Genomic DNA, 14,975 nt, shown 5'->3' with positions numbered 1-14,975 from the left:
TATTGTTGGAGGGTTTTTTCCCCCCCATGGAAACCTTTTGTCAAATAAAATCTTACATGTCAAGAGAGCTGCTCTGGTAGAAGTAGACCAGAGAACATATAAAAACAGGTTGGCTCAATTCCCCCTTTCCACTGTTGCTATCAGCATCTGCTCCCCACCCCCTCCGACTGGCCCCTAAGCTGCTCCGTGGACCTTCGGGGCCCTGCACCCTCAGTGCTGTAAAGGGTCCTTGGCCTTTCACAGACCACATACTCCCGTTCAGAGTAGACCTGAGTTGGGGGCCTGCCCTGGCAGGTGTAGATTTAACCCTTTTTTTGCTGCTGTGCAGGGTCAGTGGGCAGAAAAATCCAAGGGAAAAGCCGGCCACCTTGGTAATAAGAGTTCTGTCACTTTTGCCTTCTTCCAAGTCCTCTCTTGTCCAAGTTGAATGTCTCAGTCATTTTCAGCCTCTCCTTGTTGAAGGCGGTTTACGGTCCTCCTCAGATTCTACCCCTAATTCCTGGGAAAACTGCAGTTTCTCAGTGTGTGGTGTGTGGTAGGAGGTTTCACATTCTTCAGTCCCTGGTTTTCCAAGTTCATGTGGATGACAGTCACCCGAGGAGCTAGTTGAGGCTCCAGCTGCTCGGGTCCGTCCTGAATGGGATGAGATTCCGAATGGCCAGGTTTGGGAGCAGGGCCGGCAAAGTTACTTTGTTTAACCAGCTTCAGAGCCCTGAGTTCAGTCACAGCTATGCTGTTCACTGACTGACTGTGAGACCTTGGAGAAGTCATCACCTGCCCGGAGCTCCCTTTCTGGGAAATGAGTGACTTAAAGTAGCGGATCTCTTCCCAGGTCCAAAATCCTGAAGATTTCACCATTCTAGCTCTGGTCTGAGCTGTGGGCGCCACAGGGCAAGATCCTCACCGCCCTTGTTCTGAATATCATTCTTGTATTTAATACAGGCCAAGATCACAGCCATTTTCATGGCTGCCATGTCCCAGGACTGTGTCACGGTGAGCCTAATTGTTGATAGAAATCTTTTTAGGCACGCCGCTGTGCAGCCATTATTCCTGCTTCCTGTTGTCATGTGGTCTTTTTGGCTTTAGTGCAGAGCCTTAGACTAATCTTATTGAAATAAAAGGGAGAAGACACATGTTAAGGATATTTAATGCTCGGAATGCATATCATGAAAGCATTCTGCAATCTACAAGATTATAACTTCACAGGGGAAAAGGGGGTGTAACTTCTCCCTTCTCCCTTGTATAGCTTTTCTGTTTAGTGACTGTTACCTGTTGAACAGCTATCTTATCTAAGTGAGGTGCCCATTTTCTGCCCCCTCCATTAAGACGGTGTTTACCAAAATGTATACCATGATAAGCTATTACCTTAAACTACCCCATAAAATCAGTTTATAGCAAAAATACATTTAGGAATCGTACTCTTCCATTATCATTTTGGATATTCCCAGTGCAAGTAAGCTTAGTAAAGGCTCTTAGAAGTCCTGCAAGGCAAGAAAACTGACCACTGTTTAGCGCTGTTTTCCAAATTTACCTGACCTTGGAACCCCTTCTCTTTATTAATTCCTGTTTACATTGTTCATTGGAAAGCATTCTGGTTTAACACTGGTTTGGAGGCTCCTATTTTGGAGTATCCATCTTTCGCCCCAAGAGAAAGCAGGAAGATTGGGCTGGTATCTTAGGGAAGAAAGCCTGCAGAATTCCTTAACTAACTCTATCTTAGAGGAATATATTTACAATAGCATATAACCATCATGCTCTGCCAAAGAGCTGTTGGCTGTGGACAGTGACCTCTTGCAAGAATAAGATTTGCCCCTTGTAAACTATTTATAATCTCTCTGTGAAATTTCATACACTCATGAAACAAGGGAGAAAGTTTTCTATGTCCAGTTTTGTGCTTTCTTGTAGCCATATATGGTACAAGAAAGAGAAGTGGCTTGACCAATTAAAACAAAAGCTTTCTCCTGAAACCTATTGCTTGGGATTTCGAACAAATAGTTCAAGAGAAAGGAAGGGGGTGTTGTGAGGGTGATGCGCCTTCAAGAAATGAAAGATGAAGAAAAGGAACATTTTATTTATTTTCATTTTTTTAAAGATTTTATTTATTTTTTGACAGAGTGAGGGACAGCAAAAGAGGGAACACAAGCAGGGGGAGTGGGAGAGGGAGAAGCAGTCTTTCTGCTGAGCAGGGAGCCCGATGTGGGGCTCGATCCCAGGACCCTGGATCATGACCTGAGCCAAAGGCAGACGCTTAATGACTGAGCCACCCAGGCGCCCCATGGAACACTTTTTATTTTTAAAGGCATCTTCCTGCAAATGTCAGCAAATGATTTGTCTCTCATCCAGCTGAGCTGGGAGGATTTTCAAAATGCGTATAGGACACCTTTTGATGTATCAAGTGCATGGGGGAGGGAGAGAGATTTTACGAATTCTCTTTTTAAGACGTTACTACAAGGTCGAATGTAAGCACAACCGTATACTAACATTTCCAGTAAGTTAACGTTTGTTTAGCTTTACCAGCTCTTGATGGCATTAAGCATAATTAGAAAATGTACCTTATAAAACCGAGACGATATAGGGAACACTGTGTAGGAAAATGGTACTTCGTTATTTTCGTCCACTACCAGGAGAGAAACAAGGGTACTTTGTTATTTTTTTCACAACCAGGAAAGAAAAAATGATCCCATTACCCCTCCTGTCATTCCGTTTTATCCAAAATAAGCCACTGAAGGAAAGGAATTGCCTTGTCTTATATTAAAGAGCATATATTAATAAACAGCTGTAATTGCTCCAGCTGTGGAGGGCCCCTTCTTCCCCTTCCTCTGGGGTGAAAAAGTCACTGAGGAAGACCGGGAACTCGGTGGCTCACACGGAAAAGAGCTGCCTGCAGGCTAGCAGGATGATGCACTTCTGCATTCTGCACATTTCTTCCTGGCCACACCCTTACAGGACACTGGAGTATGTGGACGTGACCTTCTTGGTGACCCGTTACAGCAAAATTTCCAGCACACGTAGAAGAAAACACCAAAAGCATCACCGAAGTTTCTAGTCAGTTCACCTAGCTTTAAAGGGAACAACTAACATAATTAGGCAAGATGCTAAAGCCAGTCACACCTGATTTTAATTTTGAGCCCTGTGGAGGGATTGAGCTTGGGTAACAGTTTTTATTTGTTTGTTGGTTTTTCCACCAACCATCTCTGGGCACCTACTAGCACATCAGCCATTCTTCTAAGTAAGCTCAGTGCCGGCTGACGAGTGCCAGGGACCCCAGAGAAGCCTCAACAGAGTCTTAAGGCTCTTCAAATTAAAAGGGGTGGCCTCTGGTTTGGGGATTCTGGGCATTTCCTGGAATGGAAGGTGTGTAAGGTAAGCTGAGGGCTAAGGTTGGGTATGGTGGGGGGCGAGGGGGGGGCGGTGTGGCATGCCAGTCAGAGCAAACAGCCTGACCAGAGAGTTGGTGAGGCCAGAGTTGGGAGGAAGAATTCAAGTGGTGTAATTTTGCTTGCCAACTAGAGTCTGTTAAAAAAGGATCGCTATTCCTTTGAAGCAGAAATGGTTTCTTCCAGTTAAAATAATACTAATAAAGTAATATTCTAAACTATATAATCTCATGTGATTTGTTCTTAAGATTTTATTTATTTATTAGAGAGAGAGAGAGACCACAAGTAGGCAGACAGGCAGACAGAGAGAAAGGGAGAAGCAGGCTCCCTACTGAGCAGGGAGCTTGATGCTGTGCTCAGTCCCAGGACCCCAGGATCATGACCTGAGCTGAAGGCAGATGCTTAACTGACTGAGCCACCCAGGCGCCCCTCATGTGATTTGTTAACCATCAAACTAACAGAGATGCTTTTTCTTTAATTTAGCAAACATTTCTTGAGCCTTTCGTGTGTGCCAGTCCCATGCTAAGAACTGGGAATAAAGTTTAGGCCATGATGGTCAGAATTCTGTGTCACTTGTGGCCAAATACAACCTGATTTTTTTCATTGTGGTAAAATATACCTAGTATGATGTTTGCCATTTTAACCATTTTAAAAATGTACGGTGCCATGACATTAAGTATGCTCACACTGTTGTGCAACCATCACCACCATCTCCAGAACTTTCCATCTTCCCCAGCTGAAACTGTGGACTCATTATTCCCTCCTCTCCTCAGCTCCTGGCAGTCATCCTTCTACTTTCTGTCTCTATTGTCCATCGTTTATCCACTGATGGACACTTGGATCGCTTCTACCTTTTGGCTATTGTGAATAATGCCGCCGTGAACATAGGTGTACCAATATCTGTTCAAGTCCCTGCTTTCACTTCTTTTGGGTATATGCCTAGAAGTGGAATTGCTGGATCATATTTTATGTTTGATTTTTTTGAGGCACTGCCATTTTGTTTTCCACAATGGCTATACCTTCTTATATCCTCACAGTAGTATGCAAGGGTTCTAATTTCTCCATACCTTCTACAAGGACTCTTTCTGGGTTTTTTGTTGTTGTTGTTGTTATTGTTGTTGTTTTTAATAATAGCCATCCTAATGGGTATGAAGTGGTATCTTATTGTAGTTCTGACTTGCATTCCCTAATGATTAGTGATACTGAACATCTTTCCATGTGCATATTGGCCATTTGTGTATCTTCTTTGGAGAAATGTCCATTTGCCCATTTTTCTATCAGATTGTTGTAGTGTTGTTTTCAAGTTATAGGAGTGCTTGATATATTCTGGCTATCAATTCCTTATCAGATAGATGATGTGCCAGTATTTTCTTCCATTCTGTAGATTTCCTTTTCAGTTAATAGTGTCCTTTTTGCTTTTTTTAAAGATTTTATTTATTTATATTAGAGAGTGTGTGAGTGGGGGGAAGGGCAGAGGACAAGGAGAGAATCTCAGGCAAACTCCACGCTGAGTGCAGAGCCTGACATGGGGCTTGATCCCACGACCCTGAGATCATGACCTGAAATGAAACCAAGAGTCAGACGCTAAACTGACTGTGCCACTCAGGCACCCCAATAATTAGTTTTGTTTTGTTTTAAGTAGGCTCCACGCCCAATGTGGAGCCCAATATGGGGCTTGAGTTCAAGACCCTGAGATCAAGACCTGAGCTGAGATCAAGAGTCAGACGCTTAACTCACTGAGCCATCCAGGCACCTTAACAGTGTCCTTTGATGCACCATTTTGATGAAATCCATTTTGTCTTTTTTTTTTTTTTTTTTTGCCGATGCTTTTGCTGTCACATCCAGGAGATCATTGCCAAATCCAGTGTCATGGAGATTTTGCACCAAGTTTTCTTCTAAGAGTTTTGTAACTTTAGCTCTTACATTTAGGTCTTTGATCCATTTTGAGTTAATTTTTTATATGGTATAAGGTAAGAATCCAACTTTTTTTTTTTTGCATGCGGATATTATTTTCCCAGCACCATTTGTTGAAAAGGCTCTCCTGACTTTATTGAATAGTAGTGAAAATCATTTGACCATATATACACAGGCTTATTTCTGGGCTCTCCAGTCTAATCCATTGGTCTATATTTCTGTCCTTATGCCAGTACCACACTGATTTGATTACTGTGGCTTTGTAGTAAGTTTTGCAATCAGGAAGTATGAGACCTCTTTGTTCTTTTGTTAAGATTGTTTTGGCTCCTTTAAGATCCTGTATGAATTTTTGGATGGATTGTTCTATTTCTGCAAAAATCATCATTGGGCATTTGATAGGGATTGCATTAACAGCAACTTTCTAAAACTATTTGTTTATGTAGATCATCAACCTTATTCTAACTTGGATGTTCTCAGAGCCTATGGAATTGTAGACACGAGAAGGTTCTTAGAGTATGGGTCCCAACACCAGCTTCCTCTTACTCTATGCCCTGGCCCTTTCCTACCCACTTTCCTTGGTGGTTCTCATGCCCCCCTTCTCTCTCTTTCTGTATCTGCAATGATCCTCTGCAAGAAGTATTGAACAGAAAACTATATTTAAGCCCATGCCCTTAATATTAAACCTTGATCACAGCAGTGCTGAGAATGCTCCCTGGCCAGGTTCAAGGAATCCTTCAGAACCACTTAGTGGATTGAGTGAGGTTCCTGTGCCTCTCTGTGGTCTGATGACTGCCTAACAGAGTTGTAGAGAAATTGACCTGAGCAACTCTGCAAACCATCTCTAGCCTGTGTGGCTAGCATCCATGCACTTTCAAAAAAAAAAAAGAAAAAGACAAGGAAAAAAAACTGGTTTCAATTAGTCTAACAAATTTGAATGCTCAAGATGGACACCTTGACAAATTATAGGAAATTGCAAACATTTTCCCAGACCCAATTATCAGGTCTTTTCCTGAAAAGTACTGAGAGGATTTAGGTGGGAAACCTCCCCAGGGCAGGTTTAAAATCACAGTGGGGGTGACAGGAGCTGGGATCAGCCAGTCTAGAAGACATTCCCTGTGCCCCTGCTGGCATGGGGACCAGACCACCAACGTCTCCTTAACTGGGAGGCTGGGGACAGAAGGGACTGGGGGCCAGTATCGGCCCTCTCGGAGGGAGAGAGGAAGAAATGCTTATTTATCTGCCTTAGACAGTATTTTCATTTAGAAAGTATTTTGGTTTCTGTCAGGGAAGGTTAAGGCTGTTTGCCAGAAAAACCAAACTTTCCCCCTCCCCACAGGAGGATTAATGTTCTCCCTAAACCCTCAAAAAAAAAAAAAAAAAAAAGCCTTTTCTCTTCAAAGACATCCTGTCTGCCGTGTTTCAAATGAAACTTTTCCTTCTTGTGGTGGTTTGTCAGTTGGTGGTGGGTGAACCTTGGAAGCTGGTCTTTTAGAACAGAGACATTCAGGCTGCAGGGCGCAATCTCCTCTAGGGTATAAAATCTGTTCAGGGGCTCTGTGATAGACATTTAAAAAATGGCTTAGGGTAGGATATATTAGAGTTTATTGCATATAATAAGAGTATGCCTTGATAGTTTTCAGTTTTGCATGTGGATATTTGGATGTTTATTGGGTGTGATGTAATGTGTCATTCTTACTGGTTAGTCGTCAAAACTTATTAAAGCCATTATTTTTAAAATCATCTTTGGCTAAACAAGGCCTGGTCGTGTGGCCAGTGCTAGCCATTCTCAGCAAAATGCCATGCTAAACAAATCCACGCAAATAAAACTCTAAGAAGGAGCCATTTCAGATTCGTTTTGAACCTAGTCCTTATTTGGGCCTTCTGGTTTGATTTCTATTTTGTTGATCACATTTTCCAAAAGAATAGATTTAATGTAAATAGGTATTTATAAAACATTTATTACATATTTTATATAGAAAATAAGTATTTCTTGATTTAATGGAAAACTTAAGTCTTTCACAAACTTGCATGAGTTTAGCCAAATCTGTGAACTTTTTTGTCTTATATTTTCATTAAGTCGACTCAAATTTTAAATCTCTATCAAATATCTATGAAACAGTTAATTTATATATGCGCCAGTTATCTCTTCTAATATTGCAATAAAACATATGACTTTTAAAATATAAAAACACTCCTCCACCTCCGAATAATACAGTATATGTTAATTAAAGTGCATTTAAATAAAAAATTTTTTAAAAATATTCACCCATATGTCCTGAAAAGAGTCTCACCTACTTCAGTGGCCCACATACCCTTGCTGGAGAAATACTGATGTTCAGAACATTCTTTTATGCTTTCCTCTTTTCTCCCTCTTAGATTCCTTTGCTCTAACAAAGGTTTGTATACATGAGAACAGAAACTAGAGCTGTTCCTTATTAGGGAGAGAAGCTCTTAATTTTAAAGAACTCTCCCCACCTTCCCTCCCCCAGGCTTGTTTTCATAGAATATCAGCATTTCTGAATTCACGAGCTACTCATTCAAGGCTGACTCTTCTTTGACCCAGCCAGTTTTCTCTGACATTTACGAGTAAACATCTTAAGAGAACCACGGAGGCGGAATGCTTGAAGGTAAAGAAACACCTGTATGTCAGCCCAGAGGAAGGACAGAACTTAGTGAGGGCTGCGTTCTCTGGCCCCAACCTTACTGGGTCTCTCGGAGACTCACTGAGCTTTGAATGGAAGTGGAGCTGAAAAGACTCCAGAGAAATAGCTCATCCTCTCTTACAAATGGGGCGACTGAGGCCCAGAGGGGAAAAACGGCACATCTAAGGTCCCACCGTTGGCTGGTAACAAGGGCTTAAGGCTTGGCTCACCTACCCACATCTCTTTTGTATTTATTTCACTATCTCTGAAGCAAGGTAAGGACAGTCTGACGCTAGGAATCACAAAATCCTGGCATTAGAAATGACTGCTTTCCAAAAAAAAGAGGAACAGGCCCCAAACAGCCACTTCAGCCAAGGTCACTTGTGTGATACCTTCAGAATGACAGGACATGTCAAGACCACTCATGACCTGGAGCCCCCTTCACTATTAAGGGGATTTCTAGCCATGACATAAGTACAAAGTATATATGGTCTTATCCTCAGGGGCTCTCGTGCCCTGTCGCCCTAGTCAGGAAACTCCTGTTCTGGAAACCACATTCAGATCATCTCTACCTTTTACAGCTATGACTAATAGCCTTGAAATGTCCCCATGATCCCATAACCAAGGGGAGCCCAGGCTAAATGCCAAGTAGAAATTCTGAGGCTCTGAGCCCTGATTTTGTTTTTTGTTTTTGCCGCAGTTTAGGCTAAAAAGTTTTAATAAAACTCTAATGACTAATCAGAAGTCTGTGTCTCTGTTGTCTTAAACGTGAATTGCGTAAGCCGAAACTACCAACCTACAATTCCAAAGCCACGAGTGTTTCTATGCTCTGGAAATCTATAGGGCAAAAAGATGAGTCGGGGGGTGGGGGGCAGTGGATAGCCAGCCAGCCTATACCAGAAACATGGCATGACAATTCAAAGGTCATTGGCTCTGTGAGTGTTTCCCAAATGGGAGAATTAATGGATCCCAACCCTTAGGCCTCATGGTACTTTGGGCATCCCTCTACAGTCCCTTACATTGTTCTCTGCTCTCTTTGAGGCCTGTTGCCCCTTTGGACAGTGAGTTCCTAGAGGGCAGGAGCTGTATTTTATTCTTCTGGACTCCCAGTGCCTGGTGTAAGTAGGTAGCCCTCTAAAATCTGTTTATGAGGAGGTATGAACAATGTCCTAGGGAAATACAGAGTAGGGGGAAATGCCATGTGATGTAAACCAAGTGATTCATTCAGCTTTAGGGTCTCACTGTGACAGGGCATTTGAGCAGGGGTTTAAAAGACAAGTAGGAGTTTCTGGGAGCCATTTTGGCACAGCCTGAGAAGTGACAGTGTGAGTATACGTCATGCCTACATCGTGAGAGCCCTTTCCCCCCTGCCCGGCACCTTGCGTCTGAAGGAGGCACACAACCTCAGCTTGCTCTGTACATCTTAAGTATCCGAGCCAGGTGTCTGTTGGTTGAGCTAGATAGTCGTTGGTTAATTTCTAGCTGTGGATGTTAGTGTTAAAAATACACAGACGTGCTAGATAGGGGCATTTGTCAAAACCATTTCAAGTAAGCTTTATAGAAGTTCCAAGGAGTATGGAGGTTCCTCAAACAGTTGAAAATAGAGCTACCATATGATCCAGCAATTGCACTACTGGGTATTTACCACAAAGATACAAATGTAGGGATCCGAAGGGGTACATGCACCCCAATGTTTATAGCAGCAATGTCCACAATAGCCAAACTGTGGAAAGAGCCAAGATGTCCATCGAGAGATGAATGGATAGAGAAGAGGTGGTATATATACACAATGGAATATTATGCAGCCATCAAAAGGAATGAGCTCTTGCCATTTGCAACAAAGTGGTTGGAACTGGAGGGTGTTATGCTGAGTGAAATAAGTCAATCAGAGAAAGACATGTATCATATGACCTCACTGATACGAGGAATTCTTAATCTCGGGAAACAAACTGAGTGTTGCTGGAGTGGTGGGGGTGGGAGGGATGGGGTGGCTGGGTGATAGACATTGGGTAGGATATGTGCTATGGTGAGCACTGTGAATTGTGCAAGACTGTTGAATCACGGATCTGTACTTCTGAAACAAATAATGCAACATATGTTAAGAAAAAAGAAAGAAGATAGGAGGGGAAGAATGAAGGGGAGTAAGTCGGAGGGGGAGACAAACCATGAGAGACGATGGACTCTGAAAAACAAACTGAGGGTTCTAGAGGGGAGGAGGGTGGGGGGATGGGTTAGCCTGGTGATGGGTATTAAAGAGGGCACGTTCTGCGTGGAGCACTGGGTGTTATGCACAATGAATCATGGAACACTACATCAAGAACTAATGATGTATGGTGATTAACATAACAATAAAAATAATAATAATAAAAAAAGAAGTTCCAAGGAATGTGTGAGCGCAGAGAAGTCACCCTGACCCATGTACTTACACTCAGTGGAATGTGCCCAAGACTTCTTTAGGAAAGCAGGGCACGCACCTCTGAATGTCATGTGGTTCTTGTAACAATGTCCATTGTTACAACCTGCTCCCAAGACTTTAGCACTTACTTTAGCACTTACTTTCTTTTTTCCCCTCATTTTTAAAAAATTTAAATTCAATTAATTAACAAGTAATGTGTTATTAGTTTCAGAGGTAGAGGTCAGTGATTCATCGGTCTTATAGAATACCCAGTGTTCATTACATCATGTAGCGCCTATTTTCTAACAAATGATAAAATTCATTCACTACGTTAATTAACATTTCCTCTCTGCTGGAATGTAAGCTCCATGAAGGCAGGGGCCTTGCTGTTTCACATCGGTGTGTCCCAGGTATAGAGAACAATGTCTTACATATGCATTGAATGAGTGAATATTGACATGAGTGGAGATATTGAATGAACAAGTGAGCGAATACTTTTGCCCCAGATCTGAGCCCAGGTAAAGGGAAAGACAGTTGTCCTAAGAGAAGTGGAACTCAGGATTGGAGGTCACAAGTATTACCTCCAGAGAGCCAACCTCTACACATAGGCTGCCTCCCTTCCAGTGGCTGGGCTGGCTTGCGCCCCACCAAGGATGCCATGAACACACCTAAGCAACAGAAAAGTTGATGCCTCAAAAGCACTCTCAAGTCGCTCTTGTTTAAATATACCCTTCATCAAAAGAGGTAGCTGTGATGATTCAGTCCCGAGAGCACTGTGTCAGGAGCCCTGGGTTCACGTCCCAGCTATGTCCATGTCTAGCTATGTGATTTTGGGTCAGTTGTTAGCCCTCCCTTGAGCTTCCGTTTCCCGACTCATAAAAAGGGGGCAGTGAGCCCCTCTTCACGGTGTGCCTAGCACTGCACCTCCTGATACCAGGAGGCCCTCCGTAAGCAGCGTCCGGCCTGTGGAGACCCTCTGAAAGGCCAGCTGTGTGGGTGGGTTCGTGAGCCTGTCTCCAGGCCAGTGTCCAGCTCTCCCCAGGAAAAGATCCAACAACGCCCCGTGAGTTTTGTTAGGGAGGATTGGGCAGCACCCCCCACTCCAAACCCAAATCCCCAGTAAGTCAGGAAGATGTATGTGTTTTAAAACATTGGGAGGTCTGCTTTGGATCACCCTGGAGCTGTGGCTTCCCAGAGCAACTGGGAGTGAGTGGAGGGAAGCAGTTCCTCCACTGGGAGTTCTCGGGGCTCGGTGCTCATGCCCCACACAGGGGCTGCCTGCACTCGACTTCGGCAGCCGTTGACTTTTAAATCATAAAATGCCGCTCTATACACAGTTTACTCTGTTGCTAGAAGGCAGCGGAACATAGGTATTAAAAAAAAAAAAAAAAAAGGGCAGAAGAAGCAGCCGTTAATCCCGCCAGGCTTCTGGGTACTGGAGCAGTTGCGGATGACAAAAGTTAATTAGAAACATGAGCAGTTTAACTGAAAACACTTGTGACAATTGGAAGGGCAGCCTCTCTGGTTGGAGAATTTTTCCTGGGGAACCGTTGCAGGAGAAAGTAGCTGCTGCCAGGTAAGTCATGTCATGGTAACTTTGCAGACGGGGATGTGCCCTTCGGGGGCTGAAGTGCCGCGTCCCATCTGTCCTGTGCAGTGGACGGGCGTGGGGTGTGGGTGGCGTGGCGCCGGGCTCAGCCTTGATGTGCCCTCCCGGCCACTTTCTGACAGCTACTGTAATGAGGGCGACAGAGCGGCGTGGTTCTGAGCGCTCCCGGAGGAGGGCGTGACAGTACTCATTCCTGGGGTATGGGCCCCCTTGGTGGCGAGCACAAGTCCAGTGTGGAACCCGCCCTTCTCAGAATCATTCTGATTCTCAGTTTGGAAATATCTTGAGGTTATTCTGAGAAGAGAGTCTGGCTGGGGAAATGCTCCCCGAGCGAACGCCAAGGGGGAAGCCTTGACTTTGTAATAACCTGTGTGTTTTCATGCCTATGGTGCAGCCATGTGCGGGTGATACTCTGAAGCTAAAATATCTTTTTTAAGTCTTGCCTGCATCATGTTTGTATCTCTTTCAGAGTGTCAGCACAGAAAAATGTATATGCTTTGATAGGACCTAGCGACTTTCTCGGGTAATTATTCTTCTGTAAAGATCATGCTTGGTTTCTCTTTCTTTTTCTATTTTTTTTTTTGTCCTGTTTTAATGTCTCTCCTACATTTTCTTAAAGTTGGCTAATTCCCAGTTATTTCGCATAACTGGGAACTTGGGTTGTGGGTTGAATAATTCAAAACAGTAGGCATTTCCTACATCTTTCCTACACACCATAGTGGTGATGGAGGTTTTTGCTAGTTTGTGTTTCCGTAAATGTATGCTTAATTGTGCTTTGCGCATGTTGGTGTTAAGATCAGTGTGCGTTTGCACGGCATATCCCGGAATGTGCCGGCGAATATGAACGGTGTGTGATGGAGAGCGGTTGGCAGGTAGGATCTGAAATTGGAAGCACAGGTAATGCACCAGGCGGGTGGTGGCGCCATCTGGCATTTGGGTGGAGAGTGATGGCCCGCGTAACCATGGCCCACCCTCCCTCACCGGCAGTGCCGGTCCGTAGGCATAATTCGACTCTCCTTCTCCTCCCCATCTCTGCAGAGCCATTGGCGAGCCCAGCCTCCACCCACCCCGGAATGAGCGAAAATGCACCTGCTCCTCTGGAGAGTGGCTGCAATTCCAGCCCCGCTAACAGCAGCACCTCCTCGGCCATCCCGCAGCCCGGCGCAGCCTCCAAGCCCTGGCGCAGTAAGTCAGTCAGCGTGAAGCACAGCGCCACGTCGTCTATGCTCTCGGTCAAGCAGCCCATGCCCGAGGCCCCCAGGCCCCCCGCTGAAGCCATGAAGCCAGCCCCCAACAATCAGAAGTCCATGCTGGAAAAACTCAAGCTTTTCAACAGCAAAGGGGCTTCCAAGGCAGGCGAGGGCCCGGGGTCGCGGGACACAAGCTGCGAACGGCTCGAGATTCTGCCCAGCTTTGAAGAGAGCGAAGAGATGGAGGCCACCGGTCGCTCGCTGTCCACGGTGGGTCCTGCTTCCAACAGCCCCAAGATTGCACTCAAGGGCATCGCCCAGAGAACTTTTAGCCGGGCACTGACCAACAAGAAGAGTTCCCCGAAAGCCAACGAGAAAGAAAAGGAGAAACAACAGCGGGAGAAGGAAAAGGAGAAAAGCAAGGACCTCGCCAAGAGAGCCTCTGTGACGGAAAGGCCGGACCTCAAAGAGGGGCCGAAGGAAGACCCCAGTGGGGCGGTGGTGACCGAGATGCCAAAAAAGTCCTCCAAGATCGCCAGCTTCATCCCCAAAGGAGGAAAGCTCAACAGTGCCAAGAAGGAGGCTACAGCCCCTTCCCACAGTGGAATACCAAAACCAGGAATGAAGAGCATGCCCGGGAAATCCCCAAGTGCCCCTGCGCCTTCCAAGGAGGTGGAGCGGAGCCGGGGTGGGAAGCCGAGCTCGGGGCTCCCCCAGCAGAAGCCCCAGCTGGACAGCAGACACTCCAGTTCCTCCTCCAGCCTGGCATCCTCAGAAGGCAAAGGCCCTGGAGGGACCACCCTGAACCACAGCATCAGCAGCCAGACTGTCAGCGGGTCCATCGGGACCACTCAGACCACAGGAAGCAATACCGTCAGTGTCCAGCTACCTCAGCCCCAGCAGCAATACAACCACCCCAACACCGCCACCGTCGCGCCTTTCCTGTACAGGTAGGTGCGGCCGCCTGCCCGCCCGTGCTGGGCCATGGGGCAGCGAGCCTCTCTGGTAGATTCTAGGTCTTTGAGGGCAGGGATCGGGCCTGCCTTCCGGGAGCATGAAGGCTAGCAGCTGAGGTACCCTCTGACCAGCTTCTGATAGAGCTGTGCACATGTGCTGGAGGGACCAGTTAGCCCCGGCATGGCTTGGGCAGGGAGGGGGAGAGAAAGCTAAAGACAGGAGGCAAAATTGGAGCTGCCCCCAGGATGAGGAGGAGTTTGCCAGGCATGTGGGGCCCCAGCGGGGCATTTACAGAAGCAGCCGCAGCACGAGCAGACTTGGCGGGTGGTTCGGTGTCACTGGACATGATAGGCCCCAGCGTCGGTCCTAACGGATCCTGAACATACTTCAAAAAATGAAAAACAGAAATCACCTTGCTGAATACCTGAGGCTTCTTTTCACAGAGGGGTTTGTCCTGAACTTCCAGACGCTCATGGTTTCTTACTATATCACATGTATTAAGTATTTTTTCAGTCCTTGCTGGGTACTAGATTCTTTTGAGAGGAGAGCGGGAACGGGAGGAAGGGACCGGTTCTAGAAGAACCAAAGAACCAGGTTATATTGAGACAAGCCTGGATGTTTGCTTGTCTGACTCCATCCTGTCCCCGCCCCCCCCCCCCCCCCCCGTCCCTCTCCGTCTCTAACGGCACATCCATGGGACCACGGGAGAGAATGTGGAGCCAGGTGCTGCTTGCTCTGTGTGCTGGTGGCCTGCGAGGGCCTCTCATGGCTCAGCCGGCACTGCACACCTTTGCGGAACGGAGGACGCTGGCTCTTGGTGGTACTTGACACGTGCCAACGAGTCCTCTCCAGCAGACGGAAGCTCCCCTAGCCCTACTTTTAAGGCAGTCC

General features: G+C 45.8%; 1 protein-coding gene across 5 annotated transcripts in view; it reads left to right on the top strand.

Moving 5' to 3' along the window:
• Positions 1 to 14,975, top strand: part of NAV2 (neuron navigator 2) — a 383,040-nt gene that overhangs the window by 206,475 nt on the left and 161,590 nt on the right. For all 5 annotated transcript variants that reach the window (XM_028117715.2, XM_028117716.2, XM_088017420.1 and 2 more), the window contains one exon: positions 12,976 to 14,077. In XM_028117715.2, coding sequence (XP_027973516.1) covers positions 12,976 to 14,077 — 1,102 coding nt within the window. The remainder of the gene's footprint in view (positions 1 to 12,975; positions 14,078 to 14,975) is intronic.

The sequence above is a fragment of the Eumetopias jubatus genome, unplaced genomic scaffold (assembly GCF_037043125.1).
Source record: "Eumetopias jubatus isolate StellerSeaLion01/CBP00866 unplaced genomic scaffold, mEumJub1_p1.0 scaffold_13, whole genome shotgun sequence".
Taxonomy (NCBI): Eukaryota; Metazoa; Chordata; class Mammalia; order Carnivora; family Otariidae; genus Eumetopias; species Eumetopias jubatus.
Note: the sequence above shows the minus strand (reverse complement) of the source record. Positions and strands in the feature narration are given on the sequence as shown.